At 47.3% G+C, this 15,681-nt stretch overlaps 1 protein-coding gene across 5 annotated transcripts in view; it reads left to right on the top strand.

The window, feature by feature from the left end:
- The window catches only part of DENND2A (DENN domain containing 2A), a 57,888-nt gene that overhangs the window by 11,658 nt on the left and 30,549 nt on the right, over nt 1-15,681 (top strand). For 4 of the 5 annotated variants that reach the window (XM_036405014.2, XM_036405011.2, XM_036405012.2 and 1 more), the window contains exons 2-4: nt 11,169-11,267; nt 12,878-14,089; nt 15,090-15,217. In XM_036405014.2, the coding sequence (XP_036260907.1) occupies nt 11,197-11,267; nt 12,878-14,089; nt 15,090-15,217 (1,411 nt within the window). In that variant the 5' untranslated portion in view covers nt 11,169-11,196. Of the gene's footprint in view, nt 1-11,168; nt 11,268-12,649; nt 14,090-15,089; nt 15,218-15,681 lie in introns of those variants that run through there. The other variant, XM_036405015.1, reaches the window with a different exon arrangement.

Genomic DNA, 15,681 nt, shown 5'->3' with positions numbered 1-15,681 from the left:
CCCAAATAAATGCTTTCAGTATTTCTCACTTTTCTTTAGTAGTTGATTGGTTGGTTAGTGTTTGATTTAGTTATGAAATAACTTTAAGCTTTTCAAAAAATTGTACCCTGATCTCTGAAAGTGGAATGAACCTGGGAAGAAAATATTTTCCTTTTCTAATAGTGAAAATTTACAGCACTCATTGGTGGCAGCATTATTGGTGGATTCATGGCTTCCATGGAGCTGTTGAAGTTTGTTAGGCACTGCAGAATGACAAGGGACAAAAGACAGTAGATATGTGTTGGGGATAGCATAATTATATATCTTGTTTTGGCAGCTATTTTTTACTGCTTCCTTGCTGAGCAGTTGCAGAAAGGCAAAAAAGTATCACTTGGGGAGGAAAATGTCTAGTAATAATCTTTTGAAAGATACTTTTTGTTGCTATTTTCCACAGAGAAAATGAGAGTGGTTACTCGCTTTTACAGTAATTGATGATCTGTTATCATAGGATAATCCAGATTTGGGATTACAGAGGGCTCTCTCCAGCCTCCTTCTCAAACAGGTTCAGGTCTGAGCTCTGTTTGCTCAGGGCTTTGGTTGGGTCTTGAAAACCTCCAGTAATGGAGACAGCAGGGCTGCTCCAGAGCTCTGTTTTCCTCATGGTAAAAAGAGCTCCTTTATCCCCATAGTCAAAAAAAAGACTTTTCCTTATATCAAGTCTCTATGTTCCCTCTCATCTTGTCTCTCATCCCACCAAGAGAAAAACAGCCAAGGAATTTGCTTCAGGTCACACTGTGCTACACAATGGTTTTGTCTTTATGAGAAAAAAATTATTAAAAAGTCACAACAGAATGTGGAAACCTGTGTCACACCTCTGAAAGGGACAGGGCACACAGGTGTCTGTTCAGATCTGACCTGGACATGCTTAGGTTTACAGCATCACTGTGTCAGTCTGTCCTCCAAGCTGCCAGATGTGAAGAAGCTCTTTAGACATATGTAGAGTAATTATTTCTTCTGGAAGTTCCCTTTTTAGGGCTGTGATCTCTTATCTGAGACATCTCCCACATTTTCCTGGGAAAAATCAAGAGCACATTTCTGTGCACCTTGGTGCACCTACACAAGCTCTGCCAGCTCTGTGGAGCTGGATCTGGCGCGTGGAGAGCAGCAGAGCTTGCGTAGGTGAACGAAGGTGCAGAGAAATGTGCTCTTGATTTTCCCAGCCATACCTAGACCTGTCTCCTGTTGCAGTCAGCAGAAGAGGAATGTGTGCTTACAATTCTTTGAAAATGTTAGCTGCTTCTACAGTCACGGAATCATTTGGATTGGCAGAGACCTCCAAGATCATGGAGTCCAACCATTAACCTAAAGCAGCCAAGTTGGCCACCACACCATGTCCCTAAGAGCCACATGAATACAATGTGGAGCTAATTCAGTCAAAGCTGGGACTTATTTGGGAGTTAAAATAAGGAGATGGAATTGCAAGTGTAAGTGCGAGCCTAGTAGGGATGTTTGTTAAAAAAAAAATTTGATCCTCGGTTGTGAAAATGGGTCTTAAACTTCAAAGTCATGTAGTCACTTTTGAAAATGTTACCCTTCTCTGTTTTATTTCTTTCTTTCCCTGGGGCTTTTCTACCACATAAAGTGGCAGAAGAATGTGCCACCAAGCCATCATGATATTTTTCCAGCATTTTTGCCTGGCAGTACCAGGAGACCAGATCTTTCCCCCATTCTCTCACAAAGCTTTATGATCAGAGGCTGTACTGGAGCCCCTGGGGCAGAATGTAGGGATGGTTATGGATGGTTACCTGCAGCACACTCCTCCTTATGCTCTGCCCTTTGCTGGGCTTCTGCTGGGGCTGGGGAGCCTTGGAAGAGCCAAGGGCCATTCCTTGCGTTGTTTTGTGCTCAGGTTGCCAAATTCCTGGTTATGGAGAGGGTGTGGGTGGACAAGCAGCACAGTGATGTGGGTTGATTTCTCTCTGTGTCACTGTCCTGTCCGGGTGCCCATGCTGGGAACCCTTGTGCTGCTTTCCATCACCCTCCAAACCCCTGCTGTGCCCACTATCACCCTGTCAGGGAGGAGGTACCACACCACCTGTGGAAGGGTGGAGGAGGAAGAGCGATTTTTCCCTAGGATTTGGGGGTTTGGTAGGGCTTTTTTCCCTGCTTTTATTGGCCCTGAGTGCAGTGACCGCTTAACCACAGGGAACGGGCTGGCTCCCTCCCCCACGCTTCCTCTCCCTGGCAAAGCAAAGTCACTCAGGTTTCCTCCCAGCTCTCAGCTCCATTCCCCTCCATACAAAAGGAAAGGAAAAACTGCTCCCTGCACGGGCAGATGGCCGACTGTTTCCTGGCAGCTCCGCTCACTGTCCTTTTTCCCATTGTCCCGACACAAACACACGCACGCACACACCCACCGAGAGCGGCTTTCCTTCTGGAAAAATAAATAAATGCAAGCTCTCTTTGCAGAGGTTTATTCCTCCTTGGAGCTGTGTGCTGGCCAAATCTTGGGCAGCTCCCGTGCTGCCTGGCCCTGCTGTCTGCCAGGGGATGATGTGCTGTGCCGAGGTTGGAAGGGTTCCATACAGAATAAGGTCTGCCATAAACAGGTTCTGCCTTAGTGATGGCCAAGATATGTGGGAGAGTGAGGGTGGGAGCAAAGAGGAGCTTGGAGGAGACAGAGGGAAGCAGGGTCTGCTGAACCCAAAAGCAATCTGTTGGTGACTCTTTGCTTGAGCTCAGAAGGTGATGCTTGATAGGGACAGGCTGTCGTGGGAGGTCATGGACTTGGGGTGGGTACGGGAAGGTCTCATGGAGCATGCAGATGGTGCCCCAAGGTTGTGGTGATGGACGCTTCAGGAAGCTGTGTGCTAAATCCACATCAGGAGGGACGAGTCAGCATCCTGCAGGGTGAAGGCCACCGAAGGAGAGATTTGCTGAGGCTCCATTTGTCTCCCTGATGATAACTTATTTTGGAAGAAGTTGAGGTTCTTCTTTTTAATGCTCTCATTTCCTTTCTGAATGTGAGACAATTTGTCTTCCTGCCAGGAAACTCTTTGCAGAGTTGCTCCTCGAAGGGACCTCTTTAGGTCCCATTTATGTTAGAATAGCAGAGATTATCTCACCACATCAAAAATGAATTCCAGTGTGGTTCATGAGCTGAACACTATTTTTTAGTGACAGGTTATTTCCTATGCTGTCAAATGTTTGGGTTTCTTATAAGCATAATAACCCTGAATTCTTTCCAATTCTTTTATTTACTGGTGTAGTAGGACTAGTATGTTTGTAACACAGCACTCCAATCAAAGGAGGGAAAAGCACCTACATCACCTAGCTGCACTGGTAGAAATGAGTATTTGGCAATTTCTCCTTGACTTTGTTCCAGTTCCACTGCATCTGGTGGAATCCTGTCTGCCTCTGTGGCTGATAGATGATTCTGCTGGCAGATGTGTGCTTGTGTGAATCTAGTCCATATTTCTTTTGTTTTATTATGTATTGACCAGAGTCATCTTCTCTGTGGGTACTTTCAAAGCCAAACAAACCAGGTATTGGTCACCATCTCCACTGATGTAATCTGCAGGCAAGGACACACCACCAGTGTCTTCTTCAGCCCTGACTTCAAGTAACTGAATTTTCGTTTATTAGGCTGCAAAGCAAAAGCAAATATTATCACCCTTCAAAGGGGATGAGGAGCCCCACTGTGTACACACAAATGCTCACACAAGACCTTAAACACAGAGAGATGATCTAGTAATGCCAGGTGCTGTCCCAGAAGGGGTGTCCTCTACTCCTGCCCTCACTTCCCAGGGTCTTGGTTTCCACATCTGGAATTACAGGCTTTTTTCAACCTTTTTTTTATTACTTCCTTGTAGAAAGCATAGCATTAAGCATTGCAATCATTTTAGCAGCCAGGTTGGAAAATACTGAATCATTCTCTTCCTTTCCATGTGAATTTTTTCTTACTATTTGTTAACCTACCTGCAGGAGTTAAGACTCATCATGTCTCTAAGCAGTCATACAAACCATCCTTGCCACCAGGATGAAAAGCAGTATTTACCTTCTATGCATGCAGGACTAAATCTGTGACTGGGGGCAGTGAGTTAGAAAAAGAGTGTTTCTGGGTTTTTTGACAGGGTCGTGAAACATCCCACCACTAACCCTGAAAATGCTGTGTTTTTCAGCTGAGGGTGTGTCTGCCTGAAGGAAACTGAAGAAATGTTGAATACCCTTTGAGTTTTGTTTTTTCTGTCTGTTATGTGTTTAGAGGGAGGAACAAAGAGAAAATAAAACAATGGGCTATGTGGGACAAGTTTAATAATAGTGGGTGCAACGAGCCCCACCTTTAACAGAAGACAATTCATATTGTGAGACCCTGTTTTTGATTACTGTCTTCAGGTCAAGATTTTATTTTTGTTTCAGTCTGCACTTTTCCATGCTGAGCATTGCCTCTAGCTGAATCACTTTTGAAAGCCTTCAGTCAAAATGGTTCAGCTGTTTTAGCATGGAGCCTGGGGAGAAAATTGTTGCTGCTTCCTCCCTGTTTGAAAAGAAAATCAGACTTTTCTTTTGTGAAAACTTATCTTCTGCTTTGAAACAGAAGTGCTGTTTGGATCAGGAATTTGTCCTTTCCCATTCCTGAATCATCTCTACCCTAACTTTCCAGGGCTCTGTGGGAAGACAGTTTCAGCTGGCACATGGTCAGCAGAGGTTTTTAGAGCTACCTTGTTACCAGATATGCTGTCCTTCCAGCTCCTGGTGTCAGGCAGGTGATGCTGGTGATACCCCTGTGGAGCTTGACCTACAGCTTTCAGCAAATGGTTGGTGGAGGGAAGTAATGGACAAGAGGTGAGAGTTGTTTCTAAGGGTCCATCTGCTTTTCTACAGAATAAGGATAGTCTCAGGATGAAGCTGAGACCTGGGGTAACCCCCTGATACTGCCCACAGCAGGTCCTGCTGGCTCCCTCTTCTCATTGCTGAGGATTAACTTCTTTACAAGCAGAATCTTCTTGTCAGCCCTGGCAAGGGGGATTGGAATTCAATGATTTTCAAGGCCCCTTCCAGCCCAAATAATTCTGTGGTTCCTTCCATGTGTTTCAGTGCTCATTAGGTTTTCCCAGACAGGTGACTGATGTTGCTATCTGAGCAGAAAATGGTTGTGCTTCCTCCCCTTTTATTTCTTTCCTGGTTTAGGGAGCTGAACCAGGCAGCTTGTGAGCCCATCCTAGCTTGAAAAGGTTTTACAAGCATGGGAGGTGATACAAAGCAAAAGTAGGAAGGGAGGAAAAAAGTAGGCACACCCTTAGTCAATGGCAGCCATCAGATGTGATCAGGCATGTCTTTTACCAAGGGCAGGGATGGGACCACCTTGCTGGCAGCCAAGGGAGGAGCAGGGCAGGCCATGAACCATGGTAATCCTTTCAGTCAGGTTAGAGACACATGAGCAGGCAGAGTTTGTTCTGTGTGCTGAGAGAGAGAGAAGGTCAGTAGACCGAATTAGATCATAAAATTAAAGACATGTCCTAGCACCCAGCACAGCTTTGCTGGACACAGCCAGTTCCTGAATTCCTGGCACTGCAGCCTTGTTCCCCTGACGTGGGGTGTTGCACAAAGGCAGAGGTTGTGGTACGTCCATTTCACTTGGGGTTTTTGGAAATACAGTTTGTTTTGACACATGGGATTCTCCTGACCCCCTTGTAAGCCCTGTGGTGTAAGATATGATAGATCAAAGGGAAAACTTAGAATGGAGTGGGGTGAGGGCAGTAGGAGGCTGTGTGGGATCTGGCTCTAAAAGATACTGTAGGAGCATGTCACTTCCCAGTCCTTGGTCCTTTATCAATATGTTTTGCATAAGTTTATTCTGCTTTTTTCTCTTTAACAAGTGACTTGGCCCTGATTATCTAGAATTATCTACAATCAGGATCCCATTACGAGTGTGATGAACTGAGCAATCCTGCTGGTGGTGTCCTCCATCTTCACGAGATTCACGTGGCCAGGACAATCAGTGTCTGCAAAGAGGTCACCTTGCCCCAAGCTGACTGTGCCCAGCACAGGATGGCAGAGTAGCTGAGGTGGGAAGGCACCTCTGGAGGTGGCAAGTACAGCCCCATGCTACAAGTGTGGTCATGTAGAGCAGCTTGTTTGGGACATTGTCCAGTTGGGTACTGGGTATCTCCAAGGACAGAGCCTCCACCATCTCTCTGGTCTCGGTCACCCTCTTGGTAAAAAGGTTTTTCTCCATGAGTAAGCTGATTGATCCTTTCTAAGAAGCCCTGCTGCTGTGGAGGTGGCCCATCTGCAGGACTGACCAGGAGAGGAAAGAAGAGGACTTTGTGTAAGTTGTCTGAGGAGAAGCTGTTCAGGCTGTCAGCTAGGGAAGGCTCATGGCACGTGTTGTGGAGCTCAAGTTTGAGGAAACCTGTGCCTTCCTGCTGGGCTGGTGCTAGGCACCTCCAGTCAGGGACTTCTCTACTGTAGCACCTTGTTTCACCAAGAGAGCCTCTCCTGGTGCCCATCTCAGCTCTGGCTGCATCCCTGCTTGGCTGTGTCCTCCCTGCTGAGCAGGGGCTCCCTCCCTGAGGTGACACTCTGCCAGTGGCCTCAGGAAGGCAGCGTGCTCATGCTGGGGACGTGGACACTGCTTGGTGCTGGGGCTGTGTGTGTGTGAGCACAGGCACGCATCCTCATGCCTGCTGCTTCCCCCAAAGGAAAACAGGCTCCAAACAGAGCAAGGGCTGGGGGAGGGAGCCTTGAAGGCTTTAACTGTTGGTTTCCCCTTACTCATGTTTTTCCTGTTAGTGTTTTGTCTTCTTGGCATCCTTCCTGTTCTTTATATGTGTATATATGTTATATATTGTTGCCTCCTTGTTGCTGTCTTTATGCTGCACCCTTTGTTGTGTAAAGCACCGGAGCAGGGAGATGTGACTTGTAGGCTTTGGCTGCTCAGAGTTACCCAGGTTTTGGTAAAAGAAAAACATGTCTGTTTTTCTTCATGGAGGAGAGGTGGACCAGCTGCAGGTTGTTCCTGTTGCTGTGAAGCCTTGCTGTTCATATGCACCAGCATATGTGCTGTTCATGTGCATCAGCAGCATATGTGGACATGGATGAAATTTTTGGGAGGTGCAGAGTAAACAGAGCAGAGGAAACCATGAGATACGGCCTCCAGCAGGCAGCAAGGGTAATACCCAAAACCACAAACAAATCTGCAAAGAAGGGAGGCCTGGGAGGTTTGCTGACCTCAGAGACAAGACCGCAGGCTCCCCGTGTGTGACCTGTGTGCTGGCTGTGTGCATTTCCAGTAACATGGACTGCAGGGCCTTTGCGCTCCCCTGGCTTTTGTCATCGTCTGGTGGCTGCACCAACTGCAGTGGGCAAAGCTGGTGTCTTCCTCTCCCTGGAGGTGTTCTTCTGGAAGCCTTCTCTGCCCTCTGAGGGTGGGAGTGTGCCTCTCTTTTATCCACTGGTTGCTCTGGAAACATCACATAGTATCCCGTGCCCTGAACCAGATGTGCGCACTCCAAGAGCGTTTGGATCGGAAGTGGGGAAGAGGGCACTAGGGAAGGGGGGCGGGAGGAAAACTTAAATTAGAAGAAAGCCAAACAGCTATTGCTGGAGACAGATGATTACAGCTCATGTCAAGGCTGTTTCCTGCATGCCAATGATAGATCAGTAAACAAACGCCTCTCTGCGAACACAAAGCAGGCAGGAACTCTGTTTGGAAGAGAGAGGTCGGGGTAGGTCTCCCTTCCCTTGGTAGCAGGAAGCCCCTATCACATGGCCCTGGGAATTGTGAGGCCGGGTGCATGTGGGAGATATGCAGAGAGGCTTCTGCTGGGAGACTTCACATCCTTCCCAGGGCCCAGCCAACAGGTTTCAGAGTTCCCTCCCCTCCTTTCCTCCCGCCTCCTCCCCTGTCCTTCCTTTCCCAGTTTAATTTTGAAACACTATCAGACGACTGCTTTGTTCCCCCAAACAATGGCAGGGAATGAATTGCGGTGGCAAGGTTCTCCAAATGGGGCTCAGTACCTTCTCTCCCGTTTCATGGCCTTGATGTCCTGCTCCAGGATGTAGTGCCAGGTGCAGTGGCCTCAGGCTCTGGTTCTGCGGGGCTGTGCCTCCCATTGCTGGTAGAAAGTTCTTGTGTGGGTTTTAGAGAAAGCAGCCACCTGCCAAGAAGTACCAGCTTGATGGGTGTGTGTTTGTCCTCCTGGGGTCTCCTGCTAACAGAACTCAGCCCTGCTTGTTTCTTCTAGGCAGTTTGTAGGGTCACATTGCTCGTGAGGCAGGAAAGCAAAGCATTTCAGATAACACTTCTCAGCCTCTGGCAGGTCTCCCTTCCCCAGCCTTGCACAAGCTCTTTTGTGCTCTCTCCCCTCTGCCCTCCTGCACACACAACTTCATTACCTCCCTTGTAGCAGACTGGGTTTGTGTTGGGCCTCTTCTATGTGCTGCTTTGTCAGAAACTCTCAGTGAGCTGTAGCAGGTCACAGAGGTGTTCAAAGGGCCTGAGCCAGCACACAGGGTAGGGTGTAGTTGATTGTAGGAGAGATGTGGGCAGTCAGGAAGGACAAGAGTTCCCTTTGCCCTTACAATGAACTGTCATGTTGGCTCTGGGTGTCCTGTGGAGCCAAAACTTGGAAAACAAAAGTAGATATTCTCTGTCTGCTGGAGGCAGTTTTCCATCATTGCCATCACAATTCCTCTGCTCGGGTGTTGGCAATGCCTGTGGGTCAGGCCTGTGAGTTATTTCTAGTGATCTTATTATAGGAAGAGATGGTCATATAACCTCTGAAGCTCATCTGGGCGTGTATTTGGCCCTAGAAAATTATTTGATTGTTGGACTTATTGAGAGGTACCATATTAATTTCTGCTGTTTTATTCCAGAGGTCATTCTTTTTCCTCTCATTGTCTTCTAATGTGTTTGGATGAATATTTACTCTTTTGAGCAGAACCAGCTAACATGCTGCAGTGATCCTCTAGGTGATGCTGAGGGCACCATGTGTGCCCTGCTGCTCAGAGGGAAGGCACTGCTGCCTGTGGATCTCTTAGGGATGACTTCACTCCCTAAGCAGTGTGTGTTGTCAGTGAGGGTGTCAGTAGGTATCTGGCTATTGTCACAGCTTTGGAAGCTCCTGGACCACCCTTTAATCTGCCTAGTATGGGTGTGTTGCTTTGGTTACTCCAGCCACACTTGTGCCTAGAAGGGACAGACCTTGGTTCCAAGTCATGCTCATCTGCTGCTGGCAGTGGTGCTCCTTTCCCGTGAGACTCTTGCAGCACTCAGCTGCTGCTTTGTGGCTCACTTCTGCAAATCAGGGCTCATGGAGTCTGTCCCATCCACCACAGAAGAAGAAACAAGTGCACCTCTTAATCTGTATGATCTGCTTTTGGCCTGTCCCACAGGAGGCCTGCCAGGGAGCTGACTGTGCTGAGCATCAGCACACATCTGCTGGTACCCAGATGTTCCTTTTCAAACAGGGCTTGTTCTTGGGCTGCTGGAAAAGGCTGAGAGATGGAGTTTCCTGATGGGGAAACTGGGTGATCTCATGAAGACAGAGAGTGCATCCCCAGTGAACATTTGATGTTTCAGCAGAGCCACAGGGATTGTGTGTGAGGACACAAGAAATGTATTTCTCACCACTAAAGGCGGTGACGAGGAGCTGCAAGGCACCAAGTGAGTGCTGAGTGAAGAGACTGTCCCTGCTCTAGGGATGTTGTAAACCAAGTGCAGAGCAGACTGTGTTGCAGCTTTGCAGGAATCTGCTTTGGCTGCCTGGGTGAGTCATTCTTTGGCCAAGGCCACGAGTATGGTTAGTTTTTCATTATTTTCAATCTATAACAGTTAACGGATGGATGAATAGATTTTGGTCCTTGGGCTGGTAAATTTTCTTGACAGTGTTGTGAAGCTGGTCTGTGTCTAGAAGTGAAGTGGGTGCTTGTTCCAGTTACTAATGAGGGAGAGAAGCCAAGGGGGTTTATTGTCTGGGAACAGAGAGTCTGCTAAATGGTTAGCAATGAGCTGCCCCGAGTGTGTACACATTGAGTTGACCCAGAGTTCACTCCTCGCCTCAGGAACATTGCCAGTATGGAATAAAAGGAGGGAGAGAAAACTGTGAACAAACAAAACCAATTTCCCCCGCCCCCCTTTTTCCTTTCTCTGCCCAAAAACTTGAACAGTGGAAACGAGAGATCCTTTTGTTCTTTCCTGTTTCTGGTGTGGTGGGCTATATGTTTTTTTAATGACAAGAGGCATTTGGTCTTGTCAAATGCCAGGCATGGCAGGGCAGCCTCTGGCAGAGCAGCCAGTGAAGATACCTGAGAGACTTTTCCAAGTATTGCCTACAAGATGGTGAGCCTGTTGTCATTGCAATGCTTTAGAGCAGGCTGACCACCCTGATAAGTGAGCAGAGATGGTGCTGCAGAGTAACTGAGTAATTCTTCCATTTTCTATTTATCAAAAAGAGCATTGCAGCACAATAAAATGGAGATGGAGTCTGTTGCATTGGCTGGGTAGCAGTGGCACTCAAAGAGAGACAGTCATTTCAAGAGTGCTGGAAATCATGAGGCAAAGAGAATGACTCATTTTTGTGAATGATTTATCTTATCCCCACAAGGAGTTGTCCTCTGAAATGAGATCAGTAGCTGGCTAACATGGCCCACCAGAGAGAAGACCAGTGGCTGCAGTGCAGTGTCTCTTCAGGCTAAAATGTTTTCCCGAGTTTTTCTTTAGGCTAAATGTTTATCCCAAGCTTCAAATGTTGTGACAGGGTTGTATGTTCAGCAGCCACTTCAGACTTGTGGCCTTAACACAGGTTGTTATAAAATTGGTTTTGGCTTAGTCTTCTGCAAGGGGAAAAAAAACTAAATCTGATGAGATTTTGACAGCAATAAAAGCCTTCTTGAAATGTTCTCCATATTTAATTCAAGGTGCAGCAATTGATGCTGAGTCAAAGACAATTTTTGCCCTCAAAAACTGTCAGCTCCTCACTGGGCTTCTGAGGGCTGTTGCTGTCACCCCTCTTCCCATTTAGCAGGGATGGGGAGGAAGCCTGGGCTGTCCTCAGACAGCTGTCATGTCTTGCTGCAGCTCCTCTCCTGGATTTCAAGGAGAAATGTGTGTGTCTGTGTGTGGAGAAGGAAAAGAGAAGGATGCTGAGCAGAGAGCAATGCTTCTTCCTTGTGTCTGTCTGCAGGTGACCTGCTGCCCTGCTGTGTGCTGACATGATGACAGCAAGCAAGGCGGCCGATGTGAGCAGCACGTCTGGGGGTGCTCTCTGCAAGTCTGGTGAGAGGTGAGAGCTTTCCATGTTCCACTGTGCTTTGCTTGTCTTTATTGTCCCCAACACAAAGGAAACCAAAGGAAGGAAACCTTCTGTCCTCTCTGCTCCCACATTAAAACACACCCCATAGGTCCCATCTTGTGATTCTGTGTGTTAAATCATCCAGTCAGACTTCTAGTGTTCCAGACTCACAGTGCTGGAAAAGGTCTGCCCCAAGGCAAGACCACTTGTGCTGATGATATCTCTGCCAATGTTTGCCCGGCCTGCACTGGAAGTCTCTAAGCCTGGAGACTCCTCAGAGTCCCCCCCCCATTGCAGGATCCCTTCTGCTCTGAGGTCCAACCACCATGGCACTGTGATGCCTGAGCTGGGAAAGCTGGTGGTGCTCACAGCACCAGCTCTTAACCAGAGCAGTGTCACTGCCCAGCCAGGAGTGAAGTATCTGTGAGGCTGAGGAAGAGCAGGTGTGTCTCAGTCCTGTTTCCTCTCCAAAACCTGTCCCAGACCCAGTTTGCACCACAATTGAGTCTGCAATGGCTGCCAGCACTGCTTAGCTGCAGGACAAAGCTCCAGGCCTGACAGCACACACGGTATCCCCAGGGATGCTTCTACAAGGCTGCTAAGTTCTGAAAGAGGCACAATTGAGCCATTTAAGTTAATGGGACAATTTCCCAAGTTGAATCTTAATGTTGGGATTGTGATTAAATGGGACTAATTATATGGGTTTGCATCCCAGTAATTATCTTTTGTTGCCTTGGTGCTCTTTCCCAAGCCCAGGCAAACCTCAAAGACATAGTCAAGTTTTTCAGTTCAGAAACATTTTGTGTTGGAATAACTGCTTGTTCGGCAGGATATTGACAAAATATCACAGCATTGATACTGCGGTATCACACACTTGGAAATCTCTAGACTAAGTATATTTGGAATTTTTGTTGCACTTTGGCCCCAAACAGTGAAGATGTTTAATCTGAGAATGTTGAATGGTTTCTGGGTGCTGTGGGAGTGTACCTGAGTGCATGTGGGGGCTAAGTGCATGTGTGGACTGGGATGGTGGAGCCCATACAAATGGAATAATAAAAGTGCAATCTTTGGGCATCAATATGCTTTTGGGGAATATTAGGATGGACTGAGAGAGATCCTCTGAGCAGGCACTGCAGGAATGCCAGCTGTACCATATGCTTTCTCCTCTGTGTAACAGCAGTAATTTTGCTGTTGTTTGCAGGTGGTCCATTTTGCATTTGTTTGCTTAATGCCTGATGATGTCCAAAGCTCTGCTGCACTTCTGCACGCACACACACACACACACACACACACATTGGTGAAGCTCTCATTGGTATCAGCATGTCTGATGTTCAAAAAATACCTCTCTAACCTGCGGCTTACTTCTTCCACAGAGGAAGGCTCCGTTTCCAACCTCATCTTGGTTTTAACGAGAGAAGGGCAGCATGTTCTGGCTAGAAGGACCTTTCCCTGAGCATCTTCCCCTTTAGGCCCATGTCAAGTGCTTGGTTTGAGCATCCTCTGCCATCACCTTTATGAGTAAAGCTTGAGGAGCTGATGAACTAAATCAAGGATGAGCAATGGCAGTGAATATTTCTTTCCTTTTTGCCTTTGATATGCAGGATCAAGCTTGCAGATAAAAACAATACAGCAGCTGTGAAGGAATTAGAAAAACCTTTGTGTGGATTTTTGAGTGAGAAATGTTCTGAAGGTTCCTCTGTTGCCCTGGGTTCAACACCTGAAGCTGAACCAGTTTTTTCTGTGGTGAAGAACCCACTGGGAGCCTTGGAGAACTTGATGCTGGATCCAAGGCTCGACTGCTTTCAGCAGAACATGCTTAGTCCTAAAATGATCATCAGTGACCCATCTGTGGATCTGAATGTCAAAGAAAACAATAAAATCATCAGGAGACAGATAGGAGGCACTCAGAATACACGGTCACCTGGAAAAATTGGCTTGAGGAATAAGTCCTTCAGCATCAAGGACAAAATTTCAGAATGGGAAGGGAAAAAGGAAACGCAGTCTGCTCCTCGCAGGGAGGAGGAGGCAGGAGTTAAAGAGGAGCCCAAGATGCCTTGTGTAACTGAGAAGATGAGTGGGGAACCACTGGTGACAAGGAAAACAGAGACCAAGAGACTTATGAGCTGGGAACTGGAGTGCAAAGGGGCAGGCAAAGAGAATGAGCGGAAAGCAGGAGCTCAGAAAGGCACAGGGCAGGCAGCAGAGCAAAAAGGGGAAGCGCAGAAGGATGAGGAAATGGAGTTCAGCCCTGGAAAATGCAAGGAAGTGAAAGGTGGGAAGTGGGAGGTCCAGAAGGAGAATGTTTCAGTGCTTAGTCAGGTCAAGAAGCTAGAGAAGGCTTTGAAAGATGGCTCAGCAGAGCTGCAGCCACAGCTGCCTGGTACTTACTATTCCCCACAGTGCTTGCAGGAGAAGGCAGCACAAGGACACGCTGCTCCTGAGGGCCATGAGGGTGTGTGTGGGGCTGAGCTCAACAAAAGGCATCTTGGTGTGGACTCTGACATCAGTGAGCCGATTTTTGGGACTCTAGAAGAGATAAGAACTTCTCATGTGAAATCCAAGCACTGCACGGTGGAGAATGTGTACACAGAGCCAGGGGTGCCAGAGAAGAAGCCCTTCATCAACCCACTGCCCAAGCCTCGGCGGACTTTCAAACATGAGGGGGAAGAGGACTGGGTGCCAGCAGTTAGGAATAAAAGAAACTTACCCCCTCTGCCATCCATTCCTCCCCCTCCTCTGCCTTCCTCTCCTCCCCCATCAGCTGTCAGCAGGAGGCTCTGGAGCGGGAAGCACAAGAACAATGCTGACCACAGGTACTGGGGATGTGTTTCGTGGAGGTGTTGGTCTTCATGGGGGAGTCCCACCTTCCCATCTTTCTCTGAGAGAGACAAACCTTCCCTTTTTGCTCAGAATCTCCAGCATAATCAGCACTCAGTCATGTCTCTGAGAATGTATGAGTGGCCAGCACTGCTCCACAGGGTAACTGTGGAGAGATAAGTTATGGCAGATTTAAGGTCACTGTATTACATGGCTTAACCTTCAAGCCTAAAATTGAGGGATTTGGGGTTTTGTTTTGGTTTTCGTAGGAGAAACTCTGCTTAATTACACAATGACCACAGCTGGTCTGGAACAGTGTTTGGAATGATAATCTCTAGTCTCTAGTGCAGCATTTTCACTGTCCATAGTAAACCTCAGTGAATCTGACGTGTGTATATTCTTCTGGAGTGCTTGTTTGCCTTTTTTCCCCTCCTACATGATTGTCACACATTTTTGGGGTGGAGAACATAAAGTACACAGCTTTTCTAATGCCCTCTGGATAAATTGTCACTTAAAAGTTCCTGGCTCACTTGCAGAAAGGAAATCAAAACTTACTAGGTTTGCTCATGGAGGGCAGTTTTACCCTTCCTACCATTCCACAAGCAAGTTTTGTTTTTCTCTGCTGCTCAGAGAGCTGATTTTGGGGCCCTCTTACACTTTTCATGGGTGGGATCTGTGCTGTAAATGGGACCTCTCATGTCCTAGTGTTCTGTGCAGTGTTCCAGGATGTGCCATTTCACACTTGCATCTCCACAGTGTGCTATTGCCATAACAACCCAGATTATCTGTGGCACCCCTAAATGCCTGATAAAAACAGCCAATCTCAGTATTGCTTTTTCATGCTTTGTTTGGGATGACGCAGCCAAACGTTCTCAGCGATTTATTTTGCCAGCTGTGTCTCACTTTGGAGAAGTGAATTAGCTGTAATTTGGTTATAAATGCTGGTTAACTGCATCACTCTCCTCTCTGCCCCTCCTCCCCCCCTCCATGGTGCAGGAAATCCTATGAGTTTGAAGACTTGCTGCAGTCCTCATCCGAGCACGGCCGGGTGGATTGGTACGCGCAGACCAAGCTGGCCCTCACACGCACTTTATCTGAGGAGAACGTCTATGAAGACATCCTGGGTAGGAACCCTGCACAGGGGAGGGTGCTGCCTGCCAGTCCTGAGCAGCAGGGACTCCTGGTCAACAGGCATTCAGCAGAGGTGCTGAATAAAGTGTGTTTATATCCAAATGTAAACCAGGACCCATTTTGCACATATTATTGGCAAGTAATAAGAAAAATGGACAGGGGACTTCAAAGCTCATCAGCTTCAAAGATAAACCTGAGGCATATGGGAAGCAGCTTTTATTTTTTGCTGGCATATCTTCTCTGCCTTCCTTTTGTCCTGTGGATTAGTTCTCACAGCTCTGATCTGTCCATTGTGGTGATTTTGTCACTGCTGAGATAATGCGAGCAGTCTGAAAACACAGCCTTGAATTCAATTCCACAGCTCAGGAATAGGACTGTGTATGGCTTCAGGTACCATTGCAATTAAGAAACTGGGTCCCACGCTCTTTGAAATTGAGTTTTATTTAGTTCTCTAACT

The sequence above is a fragment of the Molothrus ater genome, chromosome 5 (assembly GCF_012460135.2).
Source record: "Molothrus ater isolate BHLD 08-10-18 breed brown headed cowbird chromosome 5, BPBGC_Mater_1.1, whole genome shotgun sequence".
NCBI lineage: Eukaryota > Metazoa > Chordata > Aves > Passeriformes > Icteridae > Molothrus > Molothrus ater.
This window is presented reverse-complemented; position numbering and strand designations above follow the sequence as displayed.